Below are 22,366 nucleotides of genomic sequence, written 5' to 3' on the forward strand. Positions count from 1 at the left end.
AGAAAAAGAAAAAAATAAAGGCAAGTATTTGAAATGCAGGGAGGGAGATGAAAATAAAGAAAGGCTACTCATACCTGAGGTTCTCGCTCCTCTCAGTTAAGCAAGAGATGTTCCCGTATGATAAATTATCCCTTATATGGTTAATTTTGAGAATGGAAAACAGGTTTTGCCAGGTGACTAATTTTATTCCATGGCTTATGAAGTATTTTGATTCTAAAAGGTCACTTCACCAGTGTCCTGGAGTGGAAGGAACTTCGCTTTCTCTGGGACTCACATTTCACTTCTTTGAGCCAAGCTCAGCTTATTGTTGGGACAAGAGTGATGCCAAGGGCAAAGCCCCCAGGCATATTCTTCTCCTTTTGAGTTCGAGCTTTGCAGTATTTCTCCAGGGAGAGTCAGGAGAGCCTTCAAGATTCCTTCAGGGAAGTGCCTTTTGCTTTTGTCTGAGAATCTCAGTGTTCCTCACCCTTTTATCTCACCCGGGCATGGATGCCCTCCCGCTGTGACTTCCCCTGGCACAATTCCCTGAGCTAATTCATATTTCGGTTACATTCAGCCGCAGCCCCCTCTCTTAGAGCATCTGTGCACAGCTGGAACCAGACTTTGCACATGGGCCAGGGCGGTCTCATCATTGATTTTCCCAGCAGTATTGAGGCAACTTTACAGGAAGAGGTGCTGTGTGCTGAAGTTGGGGATCTCAGTTCAGTACTCTTAGCCATGAAATGTACAAGAGGGACATTTCAGTTCCAAGTACATTTCAGTATGCTAAAGAAGCCTTTGTAGCTTGTTGCTGCAGGGATGTGGGAATACTTTGGGTCAGATCATACCCCATGAAATTTAACAGCTGCATTAAAAAGTCTTGCTAGCTGGCCCTTGACAACCTTTGGTCAAGTGCCTTGTATGTGCCAAGCAAAGTGGAAGCATAGCCAACTGATAATGCAAATACTCCAATACCCTCTTCTTCCCCAAAAGCAGCATTGTATGTAGTCTGTAGAATATTTTCTTCCTGGGAGCTCAATTTCTGAACCCAGTGCCCTCTTACCCATTGAACTCCTGAACAAGCTCCTCTTTCTGAGATAAGTTTGTCCTTCTGATGGAGATTTCCAGCCACTTCTTTATCATTTTTAACCATAACCAGTGAAAAGTGCAGGTGTTAGTTGCTCAGCTGTGTCCGACTCTTTGGGACATCATGGGCTGAGCCCACCAGTCTCCTCTGTCCATGGAATGCTACAAGCAGGAATACTGGAGTGGGTAGCCATTCCCTTCTCCAGGGGATCTTCCCGACCCAGAACTCAAATCCAGGTGTCCTGCATTGCAGGCAGATTCTTTACCATCTGAACCACCAGGGAAGCCCAGCTATATCTAGAGGGAGCATACATTTGGTTATCATAGGGACAGTCAGTGAGGCTCCCTGACATGGCATTTCCTGGTCCTTAACGCACAGCCTATTACCTAGTGCTGGCTTTACATTTATTATAAAGTTCTAAACTCAAATGCTAAGACAAAGCATTCAGGGATTGTAAATAAATGATGGAACCAGGTGGAGGTAATAGGAAGTGGTGGGGTATATGGCAAATTGGAGAACACACACCCTGTTGTAAACAAAGCGGCCACTGCTTTCCTCTAGCTGATGACCATTTTGCCGAAAGGCTGGCCAAGCACTGACAGAACTCCTGGATGATCAAGGGAATCTAGAAATAGGGACATTTTAAATGTGAAATCCCCCAGCTTTTAGATGTTGCAAGCTGATTCAAAATTTTTTTTTTAATTATGCTAAAAAGAGATACAACATAAAGCCACAGATGGCCCATAGGTTAGGTTTGCAACCTTGGAATAACAGAGGAAATGATCTGAGCGATTTAAGCAAGTTAGTTTGTGGCCAGCAAGTCTAGCCCTTTGGGTCTCACCTCCCTGGCTCAGTGCCACCAGCTTTTTGTTGAATCTGAAGGCAGGAGAGGAAAGACCTTAGACTGAGAAAAGCAACAGCCGCATCAAGAGGCAAAGATGAAGAACCACGTAGCCAGAGTCACATCCTGGGACTGCTAGGACTCTTTGATGACCGTCTTCCCATGACCTTCCAGACGCTACCGCAAAGGCAGCAAATGAAGCAGGCGACATTATGAGGGACATTTTCTTTATCATGATGTGCCCTTTCCTGTCACTTTTGTTCACATAGTGACCCAAGGAGAGGGTGCCGGGGAGAGAGTTCTTCTGGGCTCCATACTTCCCAGGAGGGTTCTGACTGTACATGCTTGCTCTAGGTATGACTGCGTTCTGAATAATCCCTCCAAATTCACGATTCTCTCTCATCAGGCTTACTTTGCATCCTTCTTGAGCGGAACTCCCGGAAGTGACACAAAATGAAGGGGTCCGTGTCTGGAAAGGGCTTGGGATTCTTTACTTGGAAGGTCCCAGGACAAACAAAGTGGTAGGTGTGGCTGGCTACAGAAGTTCAGAAGATGGTACAGAAGATGAGGCGGCCTGGGCATCAGCTGGCACGAGGATGTTCAGTTCTCTGGCTAGGGAAGCCATTACTGAGGAAATAACACTCCAGCCCTCCAGCCAGGCCTTGCAGAAGGAGCCAGAGGCAAAGCCCTGCTTTCCCTGGAGAGTGTCCCCATCACTGTGGCCTTGACCTCCATTTCTGCCTCCTTTTCCCAAATATCGATTTGCAACAAATAGAAGCCATATTGCGAAGTAGTTAATGACAAGGAGTTTAAGGTTATAAAGAACTTGGAATGTTCAGTATCAGACTCTGCCACAAAGTGAACTTGGGGTTTTTTTTTTTTCTTTTTAATGTATATTACTGAGCCTCAGTTTCCCCACATGTAACCCTGGGATTCTCCAGGCAAGAACACTGAAGTGGAATGCCATTTCCTTCTCTAATGCATGAAAGTGAAAAGTGAAAGTGAAGTTGCTCAGTCGTGTCCGACTCTTAGCAACCCCATGGACTGCAGCCTACCAGGCTCCTCCATCCATGGATTTTCCAGGCAAGAGTACTGGAGTGGGGGTACCATTGCCTTCTCCGAGATTTAATAATATCAACTTTTAAAAGGTATTGGAGGGACTTCCCTGGTGGTCTAGTGGTTAGGACTCTGAGCTTTCACTGCCAGGGCCTGAGTCTAATCTGTGGTTGGGGAACTAAGATCTTGCAAGCCACATGGTGTGGCCAAAAAAAAAAAAAAAGATATTGTTGTTGCTGTTGTCGTTCAGTCGCTGAGTCGTGTCTGACTCTTTACGACTCGTGAACTGCAGCACGCCAGGCTTCCCTGTCCTTCACTGTCTCCTGGAGTTTGCTCAAACCCACGTCTATTGAGTCGGTGATGCCATCCAACCATCTCATCCTCTGTCGCCCCCTTCTCCTGCCCTCAATCTTTCCCAGCATCAGGTCTTTTCCAATGAGTTGGCTTTCCTGCATTGCAGGCAGATTCTTTACTGTCTGAGCCACCAAGATACTGGAGATGCTGAATCACCTGTAAGCAGTGCCTGACGCTATCAGTAAGTTATATAGATCTTTGGATTCCAGGGTGATCAGTGATGTATTGAATGGTAGGATTGTTACAGACAGGTATTACCTGAGGCTCCCTTCATGTCTTCCCACCCCTTGAGGAACCACACAGGGGCTGTGACAAGAATGCCCCATGCCTGGGGTGAGGCACCCATCAGGCTCCCCACCCTGACATCTGTCCTGGGACCCTCCTGCTCTCACTGTCTCTCTGGACAAGCATCTGCATTGCTCTGTGCGTCTGATTCCCTGTAGTTAAGCCATCCATGACCTCAGTGCCAGAACGCCTGTGTATTTCAACCTCCTCCTTCTCCCAGCCAAGGATATGTAAGTTCTAAGCATTCCTGTGAGATAGCAACGTGAAGATGATGAACGAATATATTTCAAGAGGAAATGTTGGAGAATTATCCAGTAGAGCTCAGCTTGGTATTGGGCCTTTTAGCAAGGCTATAACCCAAACCCACCTTATGGAGTTTGGGAATAAAATGACCATGTCGGATAACAAAAGGAAGAAGCAGGGACAGAAGGGGAAGCCTTGAGAATCCAACTGGATGACGAGTGTGTAGGCAGAAGATGCGAGGCGGTTCTCACGGGCAGGTGTTTGGAAGGCTGCTAGCACTGGACTCCCCAGGCCAGAGCATAAGAATGGGGCTGGGATGAACCAGAGAGCGTGAGATGAATGGGATCTACAAGACTGTCAGGAAAACAGAGAAGTGTGAAGGTCTAGGTGTAGACCATCTTTCGTGTTGTGCAACCATAGCGGCCAGCCCTGGTCTTGCTGCAGTGAATATTAAAGAACTTGCCGCTGAGGATGCAACCTGCTTTTGGCCCCAGGGGATTGGCTCAGGAAGCTTTCATCCAATTGTCTGGGTGCTCGGCACTCCCGAGCCACTTCCTTCACAGTTTCCCTCCCTTCCCCAAAACAACCCCAGAGTCTCTGGTCGCATCTCAGGAAAACACACACCTAGACAGTCCCCAAAGACCAGGCTTTGTTCTGAACTACAGAGGGCCTACGAGAAACTTTGTGCTGGATGACTCTGGGGAACACTGTCTACAGATGGAGGAAAAGGTTAGGCATGGGGGTCCGTGGGCCACGGGTGGGTGAGACTTTCTTCAGAGGTGTGTCTGCCCACTATGGCCTTCCCTCCACCCTTCTGTCTCTTTCCCAGTCTGTGTCCATGGTGGTCCTGGTCTCCCCTGCCTCACCCCCACCTTCCACAGCATATGCCTTTTCCTTCCTGCTCTCGGGTTGTTCTGAGTGAAAGGGGGAACAATGGAAGATTTTGGATCTGTGCCTCTTATGCTATCAGGCTTCAGCATTTAGAATCTTGGAAAGGCTCCACCTGGGAAAGAGTTCCAGAGAAAACAAACTTCAGATCCTGGCTCATATGGGAGAAGGCTCATGTTCACGGAGGCAGCTTCAAGGACCTTGGCAAAGGCTTAGGCAGGCTTGGCCCCTGCCTTTAATGGATCTGACATGGAATCTTCCAGGGCCTGCGATGCTGCGTGGCTTCTAAGGGAGATTTCACTCTCAAGCTATAATGACACCTCTTTCATAGAAGAGTTGTCAGGTCTCTAAGGGGACCAGCAATTTTTGTTGTTCTGACTGTTGTGCCCTGAGACGGCCAAACTCCCCATCTCTTCTGCTCTTCATTCCTCTTTGCCAAGTTGTTTCCCTCTTGGAGAGCAGCTGAACTTCTTTTATAGGGGGCATGGGCCCAAAAGGGGGCCTCAAGACCTGCAGGATCATCCCTCAAGTCATAGGAGTCATCCTTCCATCCCCAGAAATGACATCCAGAAAAGCAGTGGTGGGCACAAGTTCAGGGTTCCCCGGCCCAAGAAGAGGGATGGGAGCAAGCGTGGTAGGGAAAGGTTGGACAGAGTTTACATTGATTCCCTTGAGCAGTTCCTTCATGCCACTGCATGATACTCAGAAGACCATGTATCTAGATTTTATACCTAGAATAAGGCAGGTGCCCCTTCAGTTAAAGTAGTGTGAGCACAGGAGCTGGGAACACCTGGATTTCTGTTTCTGGCCTTGTGCACTTAAGAAAACCACTTCCCCTTGTCTTTGCACTTGGGGCTCAATACTGACCACTAATTTCCCCATGTCTGCCTCTTCTGCCAGGGGTCTTTTCAAACATAGACAATCATGGGATATTAAACTTGAAGGACAATAGAGATCATCTAGTCCCATCAACTCACTATATATATGAGGAACCTGAGGTCCAGAGTGGGGAAGTGTCTTACCCAAGGTCACATGGTGAGTTACCTCCTTTGACATGTTTGTATGCAGTACAGACTCCCCTCCACCCCTCACCAATTTTGATTCTTAAGATCTTAAGACCTCATGATGTCTTCATAGGTCCCTGAGGACTGGGGGATGACTAGGTGCCTGATGTGGGTTGGTACTAAAATTCCTTAGGTGAGGGGGATTTTCCAGGCCAGGATACTTCATAGGGCCTAGATGAGGAATCTGGGAGAAAGGAGAGAGGGACTATGGCTTGGAGAGAAGCAAGGGTGTCAGAGACCCTCTAGGCAGACTTCCCAGACCCAGTAGAACCCTTGTCCTGGGTTAGCGCAGTGATGTTATCACACAAACATCTCACGTTGAGACTGAGTCTCCCTCTAAACACGGCGTCATCAGCGAGGAACTTTTCCTCTGTCTCCACAATCTCACCCCAATGCCCGCAGAAGGAGGGCACCCAGCATCCAAGATGACTCAACTCTGTTTTCATTGTAATATGTCCTGAGAATGAGGAGGGGAAAGTCTCAGTGCAACCAACCCAATCTCTCCCCATCACCTCCAACTGCCATCACACCTTCCACATAGCTGCACACAGCTTTCCTAAAAAGATAGGCTTACTCCTGTCTTGTCTGCATGTGCAGCTAAACAAACACACGCCCATTACAGACGTTATTTTATAGACATGATTTTACTGTGAGATTGAAAAACCTCCTTCTGGACATTTGATCAATATTACCCACATCTCTGGATATCCAAATTCCGTCCATGGCAGTGTGGGCCAGTGATGAGCTGAGCCAGCATGGAAATCCTCCTTGCCTGAGGCTGCCCATGGCTTGGTGATTACCAGTGCCAGCCCTCCAAGGTTTTTCCATCCCCTGTAAGACTTGGAGGGCTTCCCAGGTGGCGCTAGTGGTAAAGAACCCGCCTGCCAATGCAGGAGACATAAGAGACATGGGTTCGGTCCCCAGATTGGGAAGATCCCCTGGAGGAGGGCATGGCAACCCACTCCAGTACTCTTGCCTGGAGAATCTCATGGACAGGGGAGCCTAGTGAGCTATAGTCCATGGGATCGTAAAGAGTTGGACACGACTGTAGCGACTGAACACATAAGACGGAATTATGGGGAGGTGGAGTGATCAGCCATCATTTCACTGAATGGGTGAAATGGGAGGACAAAGTGAACAAGAAAGTGTTTCTAGTCTTGGAAGTACAGCACCCCCAGCCTGGTGCAGTCAAAGGTGGTCCACATCGTGCCAACTAGGATTAGAAATAGCTCACTAGAATCCCTTAAGAATGCCTGGAGAGCATTCTCCTCTGACCCCTTTGCTCCCCAGGGACCCTGGCGATTATGCCCCCTCCCCACTTGCCCCCCAGGCTCATCATTAGGGCCTCCTCCTACTTAGATGAGGTTGCTCCTCCTCTTCCAGAACAATCCAAGGCCATGCCCCCAAATGTTTTGCTCCCATCCCTTCCTTAGTTCAGTGGAGGCCACAGCAAAAGTGGAGTGTTTCCAGTTTCTCTGACCATGCTTGGTTTTAAGTTAATCCCCTCCTCCTATCCTTCCCTTTTGCTGAGAATTCGTTTGGCTGTTCCCAGTATATCTGTATCTGTATCTCCAGTTGTCCCCTGTCCCCCCCAACATGCCCCCACCCTGTCCCCACCTTTTGAGCTCCCACTCTCTTTGCCCTTCTAGTTTTGATCTTCTTTGGGGGTTTTGGTTTTTACTTTATTTTGCTTTTTTCTGTTTTTCTGTTTTTTTGTTTTTGTTTTTTATAGGTTTCAGAGAAATTATGTTGAATCCAATAAGCCTTCCCGGACATTCCAAGCCTCTTAACCATGGCATCTATGTTGAGGATGTCAATGTCTATTTCAGCAAAGGACGTCATGGCTTTTAAAGACTCCTTTTAAGCCTCCCTGTTTTGATGTCTCCTTGGTAGGCTGGGCCCTCTGAGAGGTTGGAAGCTCTAGGCATTGTTCCGTTGGAGCCGGGGATTAACTAGAAGCCACTCGAGCCATCGGTGCCCCCCGCATCCTTTATCACCACCAAGACGGGTGTGTCCCGCCCCCCATCCACCACTGGCAGGGTTGCCCGTCCCCTCCAGTCAGCACTGTGCTCCTTTTTTTTCTGGCCTCCAAGGCAGCTCCTGCCATCATCTTTAGAGCCAATAAAGAGAATTAAAAACCTGTGCACCAGGAACCATCTTTTAAACATACTAGCCAGTCTCTTGCTTTCCAAAAACAACCCAACCACCACGAGAAAGCCTGATGAAGTCCAGCCGTGCTCCGGCCTCGCTTTCTCTGCCTGGAAGTGTGGGGTCTCCCTGGCTCTCCTTAGGATACCAGGCCACCCTCTTAGTGACCTCGTCGCCCTGCAGCCTCCCGTGGGGAAGAACATCTAAGGAGAGGTGGAGACGGCGCGGTGAGAGGAGGGGGAGCCAGGCCCACGTGTTGGCACCAGATTAGGTCTCAGAGGAGAGAATGGACACCAATCATTTTCTATATATATACATATATATATATATATTTTTTTTTTTTTTGGTGAAGAAAACCATGTCTTTTTGGGGACACACTTTCCCCCTACTTCCTCTTCTCTCTGCAACGGCTCAGTGAGTGGTATTAGAACACCCCTTGGAGAAGAGGATTTCTCCAGGGCTCCTTCTTGGCCCCTAGACCTACAGTTCCCACGAGCTCTGGCTGCAGGAGGTCTTGCCCGAGAACCGGGCATCCTGCTAGGACCACAAGGGACCACAAGGGAACCAGGGACCAAGGCCCTTCCTGCTGGCCCGTGATTCCGGCACTGGCTCTCTTCCCCCATTTTACTTGTTCTTGACTCTGAGAACTTTCGGCACCCAATGGAATCACCATTTCAAGGCCAAGATGAACTGAAGGGGAAGAGATGTAAAAAACTGGCTTCCTCCAGCCCCTCTCATGGCACCAATGGAAGTGTCATCCTGTCCTCTGGTCAATATATGTGTTTACTTTGCTTGCTTTGACTCATGCCTTACTCCATGGCCACCCTCTCCCAAAGAGGAGGGATTTGTTTCCCCCATTTTCACCTTGATCCACAGCTGGGGGTGGGGGGGGTAGGGGGGGAGAGTGGAGGGAATGCCTTTACCCCAGCTTCCATAGGAAAAGTATAGGTGTAGGGCCTGGAAGTCCCCTAGATTTGCTGCCATATTGGCTTAGTAGGTTTCGGGGGCGTGGCTTACTTCCTCCCACCCCTGGTACTTCCACTGTGGGGGCTCACCACAGGCTGCCCGCTTGAGGGTGGAGCATGGAAGAAGAAAGGGCCAACCATGGGGAGCTTGTAGGACAAAACGGTGGTGGTTTTAACCCACCAAGTTTGGGAGTGAGGATGCACAGAGATAGATAGCAGATTCTCTGCCTTGGGAGATTTCCCTGGGGGTTAGGATTCCCTCTTAGGTCCTGAGTCCTGTCGATGGGGGTTCTCCAGGTCAGGTTCCCAGCCTAGTTCTGGAGATGCCCTCTGTGGGTTTTAAAAATACAGAGCTTTCCAAGTTCTTGCCCAGTATGTGGGGTGGCCTCCTGGGCACCTGAATGTCCAGAGTATCACATGGGGGTTCAGGTTGTCTCCAGGACCTCGATGGATGTGTTTATTCAGCCCCTCCCAGCTCCCCACCACCCCACTCCCCACCACTTCATGTCTGGCCATTCCCCACTGTGTCCTGCCAACTCTTTGGGCCAGGGCCTCTTTCTGAGTGTGGCTTTAAGGAGTAAGCTTGAGGATGATGTTTTTTGATTATTGTAATTCATTACCTCATTTCCAGCCTCCCAGGCTTCATCCATCCCAGCATCTTTTATTCTGCCATTTTTCCTCACCTTGTGCTATGACCATGGGGCGTTATGTTTCCACAGAGACTTATAGGAGTGTTCAGTGTATAGTTTCTTAATAAACACTTTATTTTCTAATGAAATGACTGAATCAGACCTCTTATTTGGCATTTTTTGCAAAGAATATTAAAGACATTTCAGGTTACCCCTGTTTTTTTTTTAAATTCCTCCCTATTTTGCTCTTTTAAAGAAATTTCTTAGCCAAGTCCTATTTGCAAAGGATTTTACAGTCTTCTCCATTGGTTGCTTTCACTGAGACCTCTCCAGATACACTCTAAGCCCATTCAGTGAAGTGTTTCCTCAGTCTTACTGAGAAGGCATTAGAGGCACAGAGAAGCTGATTGATTCACCCAGAGTCACACAGCACAAGAGGCAGAAGCAAAATTCAAACCAGACTCTACCAAATACAACTCAGGTGACTGAGACCCTCACCTCCTTGGTGGCAGGGGACTCTTCTGTTGTCTGAGCAGCCAAGACCTTTGGAGATTCTTTCTTCAGAACTGAGGTATAAGGGGCTCTGGAGTGGGGTCAAGGGAGCCTTTATCTTTGGGGCACCAGCAAGCCAGTGTGATTTTTCCCTTGGTTGGAGTGGTTTTATAGCTCCCTTATGAATCTTAGGGAAGAGACCTTGCCCAGAGAAAGATGGGGCTCTGAGTTTGTAGGTCAACCTGCCGATTACTCAGAGACACCCCCACCCCTCCCCACACATGACACGTACATACTCAGGTGGGCCAAGCGGCAGGTCCCACGTGGGCTCCCAGAGAAAGGGAGGAAGCGAGTCCTGGGGTCCTACTGAGACTGAAATGCTTAGATGAGCCGGGTATGTCTGTCTGCCCTTGGTTCCTGAGCCCTGACACAGCTGGAAGTGTTGAAATGCCTTCTGAGGAGGAAGTGGAAACCCATTCCAGTATTCTTGCCTGGAAAATCCCATGGACGGAAGAGAGGAGCCTAGCTTGCTAGCCCACGGTGGTCACAAAAAAGTCAGACACACCTTAGCAGCTAAATGATAACAACAACAACTCACAAAATGCAAGTCATTATTTCAGTGCATGGGTTTTAGTTGTGATGTATTGGATTTTCTTGAGTCAGGATTTGCTTAGCAGTTCCAAGGTAGAATTCAGGGACTGAAGATACATATACACACATACAACCAGTGTCTAGCACTTGAAAAAATATATATGTCTGTATTTTTTTCAACTGTTAGACACTGGTCTAGGTCTTAGGGAAGCACAGACATCATCTAGTCCAAAAAAGCACATAATTAAGCTTGAGGGACAGGCCTAGAAAAGCTGATCATTATAATGACAGTATCAGTAAGTTTTGGTGAAATCAAACAAGAGGCACACGGATTTAATTTTGCTTAAGAGGAACAACAGAAATATCACAGGCAATAATTAGGGTTTTAAGCCGGACTTTGAAAGAATAAGGATTTTATAGAATTTGTGAGGAAGTAAGGGTCTGGAAGATCCCCTGGAGAAAGGAACAGCTACCCGCTCCAGTATTCTTGCCTGGAGAATTCCATGGACAGAGGAGCCTGGCGGGCTACAGTCCATGGGGTCTCGAAGAGTTGGATACAACTGAGCAACTGAGCATGAGTGCAGCTTACAGTATCTTCCTTTTAGGAGGAGAGGACTTTGTATGTAGGAGGTTTGGAGCAACAGAGGAGGTTGGGGGCTGGGGAAGGGCTCCTGGGAGGGTTTGGACCCCTCCCTGGGTCTCAGTAGGCTTTGTTGAAGCTTCTTACTTAGGAAGTAAAGATGCAGGCAAATTGGGTGGGCGAGCTCAAGGTGGAAATCCAACAGGGATGGATCAGGCGAGGTCTGTGCTTTTCTACTTATCCTTACTCACTTACTCTCCTATTGGAGTCTAGTTCTGTTTGAGCCCCTACCCCTCACCTCACCCCAAATGGAGGCTCCTTTTCTATAGAGTGGCCTGAACAGGGGGTTTGCCCCAGCTTTGCATTCTCCTGTTCTCAAGGGTTCTAGAGTTGGACCAGGGATGCCCCAAGGGTTGAGACCATCTTTGGGACCATCAGGCTGCATGGATTCCAGGGGCAATTTCATTATTTAGGGCTTCCTTGGTGATTCAGATGGTAAAGACCATGCCTGCAGTGCAGGAGACCCAGGTTTGATCTCTCAGTTGGGAAGATCCCCTGGAGGAGAGAATGGCAACTCACTCCAGTATTCTTGCCTGGAGAATCCCATGGACAGAGGAGCCTGGTGGGCTACAGTTCATGGGGGTCACAGAGTTGGATACAACTGAGCAAATAACACTTTCACTTAGAGATATTTAAGCTTTGTTTTATCCGGATGCATAGAGCCTGCCAATGCATGGGAGAAAAAAATGATGAATAGAAACAGGCCCTGGGAAGATGGGAAAGAAAACCACCCATTCTCAGGAGGAAGGGCAAGCATCACCCACGTGGAGGGAGAGTGCAGCAAGAGGAAGAAGAAGAGATGAAGGTTTAGGAGTTTGGGGGTCAAGGAGTCAGAGAAACCTTGTCTGAGGGCCTCTATTTTGCCTCTAAAGTGTAAGGCAAGGCCTTGGGGTGCAAGTGGGAACATCGAAGAGCACCAAGAAGGCTTCAAGCAGCAGAAGAGACCATGGCAGATGGCAGGGAAGCATGAGAAAGTTCCCAGGAGGCATGAGGACTGGCTGAAGCTGGAGAACCATGTTGAGTGTGCACGACTCTGTTTCCCATGCTTTCCTGCTGGGCCCTGAAGTCCCATGGCATCTACCCCGATGTTAGAGGCTCCAGAGTGGTCAGAGCTGGCACGGGGAGGCCTTCAAAACAGAACTCAGCCCGCTAAAGATGCTGGCTTGGACAGGCTTCATCCAGGGAGGCTCAGGGGGACCCACAAGTCCTGCAGCTCTGTGACCTTCTGGGTTTGGAATCTCACCCAAAGGATTTCACAGTGGCTTTTTTGCCCTTGAGCTTGTGTTTGGTCATGGGGGACTTTATGGCAAAGACTTAAGCCCAGAAGCCAGTGTGCTTGTTGTGTGCTCTCTGGATCTTCATCCCGGAGGAAAGGATTGAGGGGCTTCTCTTCTGAACAGTGTTTTCTGAAGCTCAAAGGGTGGGGAACTCACTCTCCTTAAGAAGGTGTAGGACAGTGGGGAACGCGGGTGTAGGGCTTTCCAGGGACATGCTCTGTCTTTCACTAGCATTGTGTGGTTAGATCCTGAAACTGGTTGCCAAGCTCCAAAGAAGGGCTTTCCTAGGGAACATAATAACAATCATGTCAAACTTATGAAGCTCCTATTCAGAGCCAGGCCTGTTTGACCCATGGAAGCTGAAGCTCGAGAGTCAGTAATGACCAGGCCGCTGTGAATGGCAGAGCCAAGTCTGACATGGGGTCTCCTTGACTGCCCAGTGCTCTCAGCTGCACCACAGAGCAATCCATCTTCTACTCCAGGAAAGCTGAAGTCCTGAGGGCTCCACAATCATAGGCTCCCCCCACCTCCTGAGATGAAGTCCTTCAGGGGTCTTTAGGGCTAGATGCCATCCCTAACATCCTTCTGGAAACAGACAAGCATGGTGATTTTGAAAGACTCCCCAGAAAAGAGCATCCACCCTGCTCTTTCTTCACCCATTCTAGCATTTGGTGACCCTGGTTGCCTGAAAGTGTGGTTGTTCTTAGATCTGAGTTGAATCATCTGGTTTCCAGTTGGTGAGATTTCCAAACAGACAAGGGTGGCATCTTTGATGTTGAGAAGGACTTGTCAACTGAGACACACCTGGTCCTGAAGCTGGTAGCTGAGGCTGCCCGGGTGTGGACAATGTGAGCAGCTTCAGACTGGAAGGTAGTGGAAGGAAGAGCCTTGCTTGACTTCTGCACCCCCACCTGAACATTCTCCACCCTTCCCCAAAGACCTCCTGACATGTGGAAGCTCTGCTGTGTCCTTGCCACTCAGGGAGACAACAGATGCCAAGCATCTTCAGTTTGGAAGGCAAGAAGCTGGGCTCTGCACTGCCCTGTCTCTCCTTTCTTGCTTGGGAATTCGTTTCTTTAGCCAAGCTTCCAGCCACCACATCCTCCTTGGCCCCAGCTGCAGGCATGACCTCAGCCTAGTACAGGGTCAGTGACACTTCCCTGGCTCCACCCAGCTCCCGCAGGTCAAGGCCAGACCTGGGCAGAGGCTCATGAATCTCCGATCCAAGAGCAAGATTCCAGGGAGGGTTTGATTCTACGGAGACAGCAGATCAGTGCAAGGTTACTTCATTGCGTGCAGCTGCCTGGACCTCGCCAGATGCAGATTAAGCAGAGGGCCTTTGTTCCTTCAGTGTTTACTGACTTGGGGCTCCCCCTAGACTCACAGATGGCCACCAGAGTGACTCTGAAAGGGAGAGCAAGATGAGAGAGTCTCAGTGAGGGACAGACCAAGATGAGTGAGGGTGGAGTGACGCCGGCTGCTCTGAGGTTCCATGGTTCAGCATGCCAGAGGAGGTGGGAGTGTCAGGGGAACCTGGTTTACATATGCATTGTCCTGGAGGCTGAAGCTCCACTCCCCTGCTCACCTAGCTCTGCCCCACCCCCACAACTTCATTGTTCTGGGAGCTTTGGAGAAGCTGTCTTCTCTGCGGCCCCATTTGCCTTGGATGGCTCTGGTTCTGCATTTTTGCTCTAGAAATCCCTTACCATCCCAGGTGATGCAGTGGTAAAGAATCCACCTTTCCTAGGAGATGCCACTTTGATCCCTGGTTCAGGAAGATCCCTTGGAGGAGAGCATGGCAACCCACTCCACTATTCTTGCCTGGAGAATCCCATGGACCGAGGAGCCTGGCAAGCTACAGTTTGTGGGATCACAAAGAGTCCAACAGGGCTGAAGTGACTTAGCATGCCCACCTGCGTGCGTGCGCGCACACACACACACACACCATCCCATGCACTTCCCCTCAAGAAAACCTCAGCCTAAACTTGACCATATATCCCAGAGCTAAATAAGCCTCCTTCCACCCTCCTTGCACCTAAAGTAAGTTGAAGATCTCTTGCTGGCAAGAGATACATTTTCTTGTCTGCTTTTTTGGATGGTTTGGGCATTCCATCAGGATTCTGATCTGGGTAGGATTTTAATCCCAGTTTCTCCTACTCAATGGGTAAAACTTCTACAGAGTGACCGCAGTTTGCCCTTGGGACTTAAGCTTTGCTGCTCAGGGAGACTTCTGCCTGGCTGATGAGCCTTAAGATCTCGCTGCCTTTCCCTCTCTGTCCATCAGGACCCTCGCCCCTCCTGGGTGTGTGCCTGAGAGCACTAGCTCTTCCTTCCCCACCCCTTTTGCCTTCTGGTGCAGGCAGATGCATTGCTCAGATGTCCTGTGGTTCTGGGTGTTGGGCGTGGTGAGAATTGGGGAGAAATTGCAGTTAGTCTTTGACTCAAGCATCTTTGGTTTCCACGCAAGAAAGAAAAAAGAAAGGCAGGGGATCTCTGCAAAGCCGGGGTCCTAGAAGGACACAGACAATGCTGATGGTTCAGATTCTATGTCAAAGGCAAGGCCAGGTCTGTGCCAATCTAGTTTGGGAAGGAATTTGGAACTACTTGGGTGAAGGGGAAAGACAGGGTTACCAAATTCCAAGAGAAGAGCCAGAGCTGTAGAGAAGTCCTACTGAGGGCTCTGGTAAGCCTTTCAAGCCTGGGAAACAGGAGATGTGTGAGTTTCCTGCTCACAGCAGCTCTGGACTTCTCTGGATCACGTGTCTTCCCATGATCCTTTGCAATAGAAGCCACTCAAAGTCTCCCTGAGGTCCATGAATCTGACTTTGATTTGTCTAAGAGAGGAGGGAGGGGCAATGGCATAAGGCAGGAAGAATGGAGCTTGGCTTCTCTGAGAGAGGAGGAGCAACTCTCCCTTCATCCCCTGTCTAAGGTGATGTCAAGCACTGTCTGAGGTTTTGGAGGGTGGATCAGAAGGCCCCGTTGGCTACAGAGAGAGTCTGAAGGCCCAGGGGTGAGGCCCTTAAAGGTATGAGTCCCAAAGTTGTGTCCGACTTGTGGTTCCATCCAAGTTTGAGGAACAGAGCATCATGTCAGTTCAGAAAACCCCACTGAGCCTGACTTGGGTGAGCAATGGTGGAGGCCTTGGTGGCTGACAGTCACACCAGCTGGTCTATGGAGCTCTCTCTTCTCCCCTCTGTTTCTGCCTCCCGTGTGTTGTAACCATAGCAGCAAAATGAAGCCTGGTTCTGCCTTTGGGGACCTCACTGGAGCAACCGGCCTATTTCCCTTTAAAAGACATGGCTTCCCTCTCTTGTCCATACATTCACTCTTCAGCGAGAAGGGCAAAGACCCAACCCCTGTAAAGTGACTTCGCCACTGTCAAATATGGCCTGGTGATACTTCCTTTATAAAGCTCTGAAATGTCACTTACTTTTTTTACTCTGAAGCTCGCACCAGCCTTGGTCTGTTCTGGTTCTCGTGATGTTTTAAGATTGCAGTGCAGTGTGCTTTACTTCCAAGGCTTGCAGCGATGGCCTTTGGCCAAAGGTCACGTGATCCTGACTCCCGGAGAGACTGACTGCTCTGGGGAAGAGAGGGTGTGGGGTCCCTGGTGCTCTGGGAGGAATGACGTCTGTCTGTAGTCCTGTGCCACAGTTCTTAGTGGCTGGGAGGCTCGGGGAAATAGTTACTGCACATGGCCAGATTCTCAGGGGTGTCGGGAGCAGGGAGACATGGGAAGCCCTTGAGTTTGAAGCTCAAAGGGTTTAGATTCCATAACACAGGAGACCCCTAGAACTACAAACACTGTCTTACTGCCAGGCCCATCTCAGCACTGACCAGACAAGATGTCTCCAAGATCTGTCCTCCAGCTGTCAAAATCCAGAAAGACAAGTCCTAAAGTCTTTGTCCCATGGACCAACCAATGTAGGTGCCTCTCCCGGGGCCCTCCTACAAGCAATCTCAAGGAGAAGGAAAATTCCAGAATGCAGGTTAGATGCTAAGTCCAACCTGTGTATTAAGTATACACCAACATGTCAGCATTTTCTTCCTGTTAATTCTGAGAGAAAATTCATGTGAGGAGAACCTGAGAGGAAACCTCAAAGCAATTTTTTGTCATGAGCATTAAGCCTCTGAAAAGTCACACTGGCCAAGAGGGTACAGTCAGGACCTCTGGTCACTCTCATCTGAGGACCGCAGCTCTGACCCCAGCATTTGCCTTCAGAGGGAGCCAGCTGCAGAGCTGGTCAGTGAGAACTTGACTTTGGGGGTTGTGGGAGAGGCGGGTTAGAGGAGGTACCATGAATAGAGAATATATTCTGAGAATGTCCTTCCTTCGAGAATTGAAATTCTGAGTCCATGTGTGAATGACTCACAGAATCGTTCAATCTTTATGGCTGTCAACTTGACATTTCCTGGTATCATGACAGGCAATTGCTGCACAGTGCCTTTGATACCAAATGGACAGTCGGGTCATTAAAAAGAGCAGAGTGACACCCCGGTGCATTTTCTGGAGGGTATCTTAGTAGTTTTAGTGGATCAACTGCTTGACCAAGTATTGCCCTACATGTATTGATCGGTTTTCTGAGAAAGCTTCAGTTTCTGCAATAGGGTTCTCTCTTCATTTGAATGTCCAACTTATTATCACATAAATGATGCTGTAAGGATCGAATGGGCTTCCTTGGTGGCTCAGTGATAAAGAATTTGCCTGCAATTTAGGAGACATGGGTTCAATCCCTGGGTCAGGAAGATCTCCTGGAGAAGGAAGTGTTAACCCACTCCAATATTCTTGCCTGGGAAACCCTATGGAGAGAGGAGCCTGGAGGGCTACAGTCCATGGGGTTGCAAAGAGTCAGACATGACTTAGGTACTGAACAACAACAAAAGATTGTGTGCTCCCCTTTTCATTGGCCTTGGAAATGCTTCCCTGTAGCATCATGAGGTGCTAAGAGCCCATCAAATAACTTTGGAGAATGTTATATGGTAGATAGCCAGCCTCTTAAAGATTCACCATGCTAGGACAGTAAAGGCTCTGAGAAGTCCTGCTTTAAGTAACCCTTTTGATTCTACCCCTTTCTCAGTCTAATTGAACATGAAACACTCTTCACTTAATACCTATAAACAGTCTCAACGCACACACTCTAGGTCACACTGGGTCAGGGTGTGGGCAGCAGCTTTTTGAAGGAGAACCAAGCAGGATGTATTAATTAACCACTGATTTCTCACATCCAGATGAACCACCAAATCCCAAAACCTCTGCCCTTCTTTAGGCTCCATCCCCCACTTCTGTGCTTGGCTTTGTAAGGAGGCAGACATTATTCTGGGGCCTGGTGGGTAGGTACTTTTGTGAAGTGCAGGAAACCTTCTCTGCGAGACTTCAAAAGAAAATGATAAATCACTTCACATAAGAGCTTAAGACTTCAGCCCTAAACCTGGTCACCCTCCCAGGAGGGTGGAGGTGATGTCATCTAGCGGTAGCAATAAAGAGCTGGCGTCAGTCTCAGCCCTACTATGAGCAAAATGACGTGGGTAAATTATCTTTCCTTGTTCCATGTTTGAGTTTGCCATTCCTCGGGGTTCCCAGGTGGTGCAGTGGGAAAGAATCCGCCTGCCAATGCAGGCAATGCGGGTTTAATCCCTGGGTCGGGAAGATCCCCTGGAAGAGGAAATGGCAACCCACTCCAGTATTCTTGCCTGGGAAATACCACGGACAAGAGAGCCTGGTGGGCTACAGTCCATAGGGTTGCAAAGAATCGGACACGACTGAGCACTCACGTACATTTTCCTCAGAAAAGAGATCTTAGCCAGACAGGAGTTCCAAATGCCACGTCCCCATGAATCTCTGTTGTCTCTTAGTTGGGGGGCATCTTCTGGTTCTGGGGTCTGTCTCTCTCTGCTGGGTGTCTTGATGTGTCATTTGGGAAGGGTGACCCCTGCTCCCTCCTGGAGTGCTGGGGAAGGTGGTAATAGGGGGAGGTGGCTGCCTTTCTGGGAGAGGGTTGGCAGATTTTTCTGGAAGAGGAAAGAAACAGATGCTTGGAGGTTAATAGACCCTCTCTGTCACAGTTGGACAGGGCCAAGCGGGGGTTCTTGGCAAGATTTTCCAACTTTGATCTCAAGAAGGCAGCTCTGCCTAACAAATAGTCTGAAATGTCAAAGAAGAAATGTTAAAGCTTGAGGGGTCGTTCTCCTGGGAGCCGCCTGGGCTGGCTAGGGAGGCAGAGGCGGAGGGAGAGAGGGACACTCGAGAATCCTTCACTTAAAGATTCTGACTTGGTTCTGTGATATTTAAGAAAGAAGAAAACTCTGAATTATTTATAGAGCAGAAGATGGAAGCTGGAATGCAGAGAAGTGGCCGGGCTACAGATGATAGTTCAGGATCCATTTGCCCAAGCCGTGAAATAGTAAAACTTTTCTTGTTGGTGACATGCTCTTGACCTCTCCTTATCTGTCATTATGATTACTATTATAGTTCTTTTCATTAAGATAATGCATGGCTTTTGATTATGGGAGTTGGGGAGAGGTGATTTCTAGAAACGATTGTTGCAAAGAAGCAAGAATTCTCTCTCCCTCTTAAAGGATCCGCAGCAAGTCCTTTACCTCCTCTTTCCATCCCCATTGGCTTCCAGCTTGTGCCTCTTCAAACAATGGGTGGGTAGCATCTTGGGTAACGGGTGGCCATATTGATCTGGGAAGGTAGATTTCACGTGTCAGTTCTTCTTCCATTTGAAATATGGAACCAATCGTATGCCTCTTCTAGGTGTACTGGGACTATGGACAATACCACGTAATCAAAACACCTGGAAACTTGGTGAGGGGGCAAGAAAATAGCATCTATGTTATGTGAAGGGAGGGAAAGGAAGTAAAGGAATTTACAAAGGGAAACTCAGACGTGATGAAAGGACTGGTGTTAAAGCTAGAGGGAATGAATGGGGTCTTTTATCTGTTTATTTTGGTCCGTGATGTTGTTTAGATCTTAACAAAAATACTTCTGTTTGATAACACATCCTGATTCTACTGATGGTCTCAAAATTGCAGTTAAATTTAAAATTATGTGTCAGGTGGTCTCCCTTCCCCTTTCACAAATAATACAAACATGCTCTCAGTCACCCTCCAATTATTTTTGTACACCCTTAGATCTCTCAAGGATGCCGACAAATAGAGCCAGTCTTTGGATAGGGACAGGTTGGGGGTGTTTGAGATGAGGCTAGTCCAGATGCAAATCAGATCATCAGTAAACTTCCAAACAAGCAATATTGTATTTAGGATGCATTGCTTTTATTGAAAATAGTCATACTTTTGCTTTTTTTTTTTTCTCTTTTTCTCTAAACTTGTTTTTTTTCCACTTCGAAGAACCTAGAGAACATTTTGCAGTTAAAATGTCACAGTGACACTCCTGTTATAAAACTCTGAAAGTGTACTTATTTTTATATTCAGTAACTTACTCTACCTCTCTGAAAGATCTTCCAAATATTTTCCCCACTCTTGATTTTCAGTGATGTAGACTATGACTAACATTCTTGCTGCAGCACAGTGGTTCTCAAATTTTCTGGTCTTGGGAACCCTTTCCATTAAAAAATTACAAGGACCTCAAAGAGTCTTGTTTATGTGGGTTTTATACATCTATATTCACTGTAATTGAAATTAAAACTGAGAAACATTGGAAAACGCACACACACACACATGCACGCACACACACATTGTATTTAACCATCAGAGCAAAATTTTCATCACATGTCAGGAAATCACTGGAAAAACTCCATGCATACCTGTGAGAGAATGTGAATGAACGAAAGTGAACCGACCTTCTTAGTATTCCTAGGAAAATAGGTTTGACACGTGGATCTCCTGAGAGGGTCTCAGGGCCAACCAGGGGTATTTGGACCACGTTTTTAGACCTGCCACCCTAAGGAAAACTGAAGAATGAGCAGATTCTGAAACTGAGTCTATGTTCCTTTGGTACCAGTGAATGAAATCAGTCATGCACTTTGCTCCAAGTGTCGGGCTCCATCAGAACCTCATTTCTTCATGCAAACATCACCAACTGCCCCTTAAGTACTGACCCAAACCTAGCTGGACATAACCATGTTCAGTTGCTAGAAACATCGGAATCATACAAGAAGGAATTCATCTATTATAAAGAAAACTAGGAGGCTGGGTGTGCTTGCTCTGCAGAAGAAGCATGGGCTTGATGCAGCTATAAACATTATTGGCTGATCAAAGAAACTCAGTATAAACAAGGTTTGCAAAATCCCGTTGGTGAGGGCAGGGAGAATGAATGTCAGGGGGATGAAGAGCTTTTGCAATCAGTACCTTGCAGGTCAGGAGTTGCACCGTGTGTAACACAGCCCTCACTGTGCATCGCGTTTTGGTTTGTCTAAGGAACACGTGGGGCTTAGCAGTGTTCTACAAGGTTCCTTAGGAGAGTCTTTTTAAGTTTAGAGTCCCTGGCCCCTCCTTAATTCTCCTAACCAGGGATGCTTTGGTAGAGAAAGACTGGACCATGAAATGGTCCTTACATCTTAAGGAGCCTCCTTGGGTCAGCTCTGTGCACCCATCAGGCAGAAGGAGCTGTCCCGTTCTTAGGGTCCTGGGCTCAGGACAGAGTTCATGCCTCCTATCGTTTTTACCTTTCTATCCCAGATTTATCATTTATACTCGGGAGATCAAGAACAGCTCTCAGCTTGTTCTGAGGAGTTCTTTGTTCCCAATATTTCACAATCCTCACCAGGAAAATGAGGTCTTTCAAGAATGCCTCTGAGATCATGAGTAGATGTTGGTTCATTCACTCACTCCTCAGTTACTGCATACCAACTCTCTGCCATGAACTCTGCCACTAAGTGAAGCAGTTGTATTTCCTTCCTTCCGCAGCTTCAGGGTCTACTGAGCTGGTTCTCACGGCGGGGGTGACTTGTCCCCCAGAGACTTTGGTTGTCACGACTAACAGTAGATGCTACTGAGAGCCCCCACAGCAAAGAATTATCTGGCCTAAAAATGTCCTTAGTGCCAAGGTCAAGAAAATCCAATCTAGTGAGAATATGGATCGGTATCCCTTAATCTTGGACAAGAGGGTTTTCATACATTTCAGGCTCTTCCTTCAGCTTCCAGGACTCCAAGGGCTATTTCACCAAAACCTCCATCTTACACCGCTTCTACGTAAAGTCTCAGTTGCCTGCTCCAGAATTCCTTACCCAAATGGCCCTTAGTCCACTTCTAGGACACGCACAGATCTCTTTATCTGTCTTTTCTCCTAAGGGTGGGCTGCACTACAGATGTGTGTCTGGTAAAGCCCGAGTGGGTCAAGGGCCTGCTGTTTGGGGGCAGAGCGGAGTGTGTGTGTGTGGAGTGGTTCAGGTTGGGTGTGCCTGGAGCCTCCTTTGCTGTGAGATTGAAAGGGGGAGCAATCTGGGGTCTTGTTCTCTGACACTGCCTGTCCCGTCTCACAATTCCAGGGAGTCCAAGGCATCTGAATTTGTGTCTGGTTCTTCAGGTCATTCTGAAAATATATTTAGAGGAAGATAAGATGTCCCTTATTTAACAGTGTGTTGGCTTGATTTGGGCTTCCCTGGTGGCTCAGATGGTAAAGACTCTGCCTGCAATGCAGGAGACCTGGGTTCGATGCCTGGGTCAGGAAGATCCCCTGGAGAAGGGAATGGTAACCCTCTCCAGTATTCTTGCCTGGAAAACCCCACTGATGGAGGAGCTTGGTGGGCTACAGTCCAGGGGGTCGCCAAGAGTCAAACATGACTGAGCAACTAGCATTAACTTAGCTCAATTTATGACTTCCAACTTTTTGAACATGTGAGATGTGGGCTTCTGATTATCCT

At 48.2% G+C, this 22,366-nt stretch overlaps 1 protein-coding gene across 4 annotated transcripts in view; it reads left to right on the top strand.

Moving 5' to 3' along the window:
• NTRK3 (neurotrophic receptor tyrosine kinase 3) overlaps positions 1 to 22,366 on the top strand; it is a 433,575-nt gene that overhangs the window by 319,279 nt on the left and 91,930 nt on the right. Inside the window, exons 13-14 of one of the 4 annotated variants that reach the window (XM_006070047.4) lie at positions 5,634 to 5,768; positions 7,530 to 9,688. The exons of 2 other annotated variants lie outside the window; for them this stretch is intronic. In XM_006070047.4, coding sequence (XP_006070109.1) covers positions 5,634 to 5,768; positions 7,530 to 7,648 — 254 coding nt within the window. In that variant the 3' untranslated portion in view covers positions 7,649 to 9,688. Of the gene's footprint in view, positions 1 to 5,633; positions 5,769 to 7,529; positions 9,689 to 22,366 lie in introns of those variants that run through there. One more of the 4 variants, XM_025271113.3, reaches the window with a different exon arrangement.

Source organism: Bubalus bubalis, chromosome 20 (assembly GCF_019923935.1).
Source record: "Bubalus bubalis isolate 160015118507 breed Murrah chromosome 20, NDDB_SH_1, whole genome shotgun sequence".
Lineage (NCBI taxonomy): Eukaryota > Metazoa > Chordata > Mammalia > Artiodactyla > Bovidae > Bubalus > Bubalus bubalis.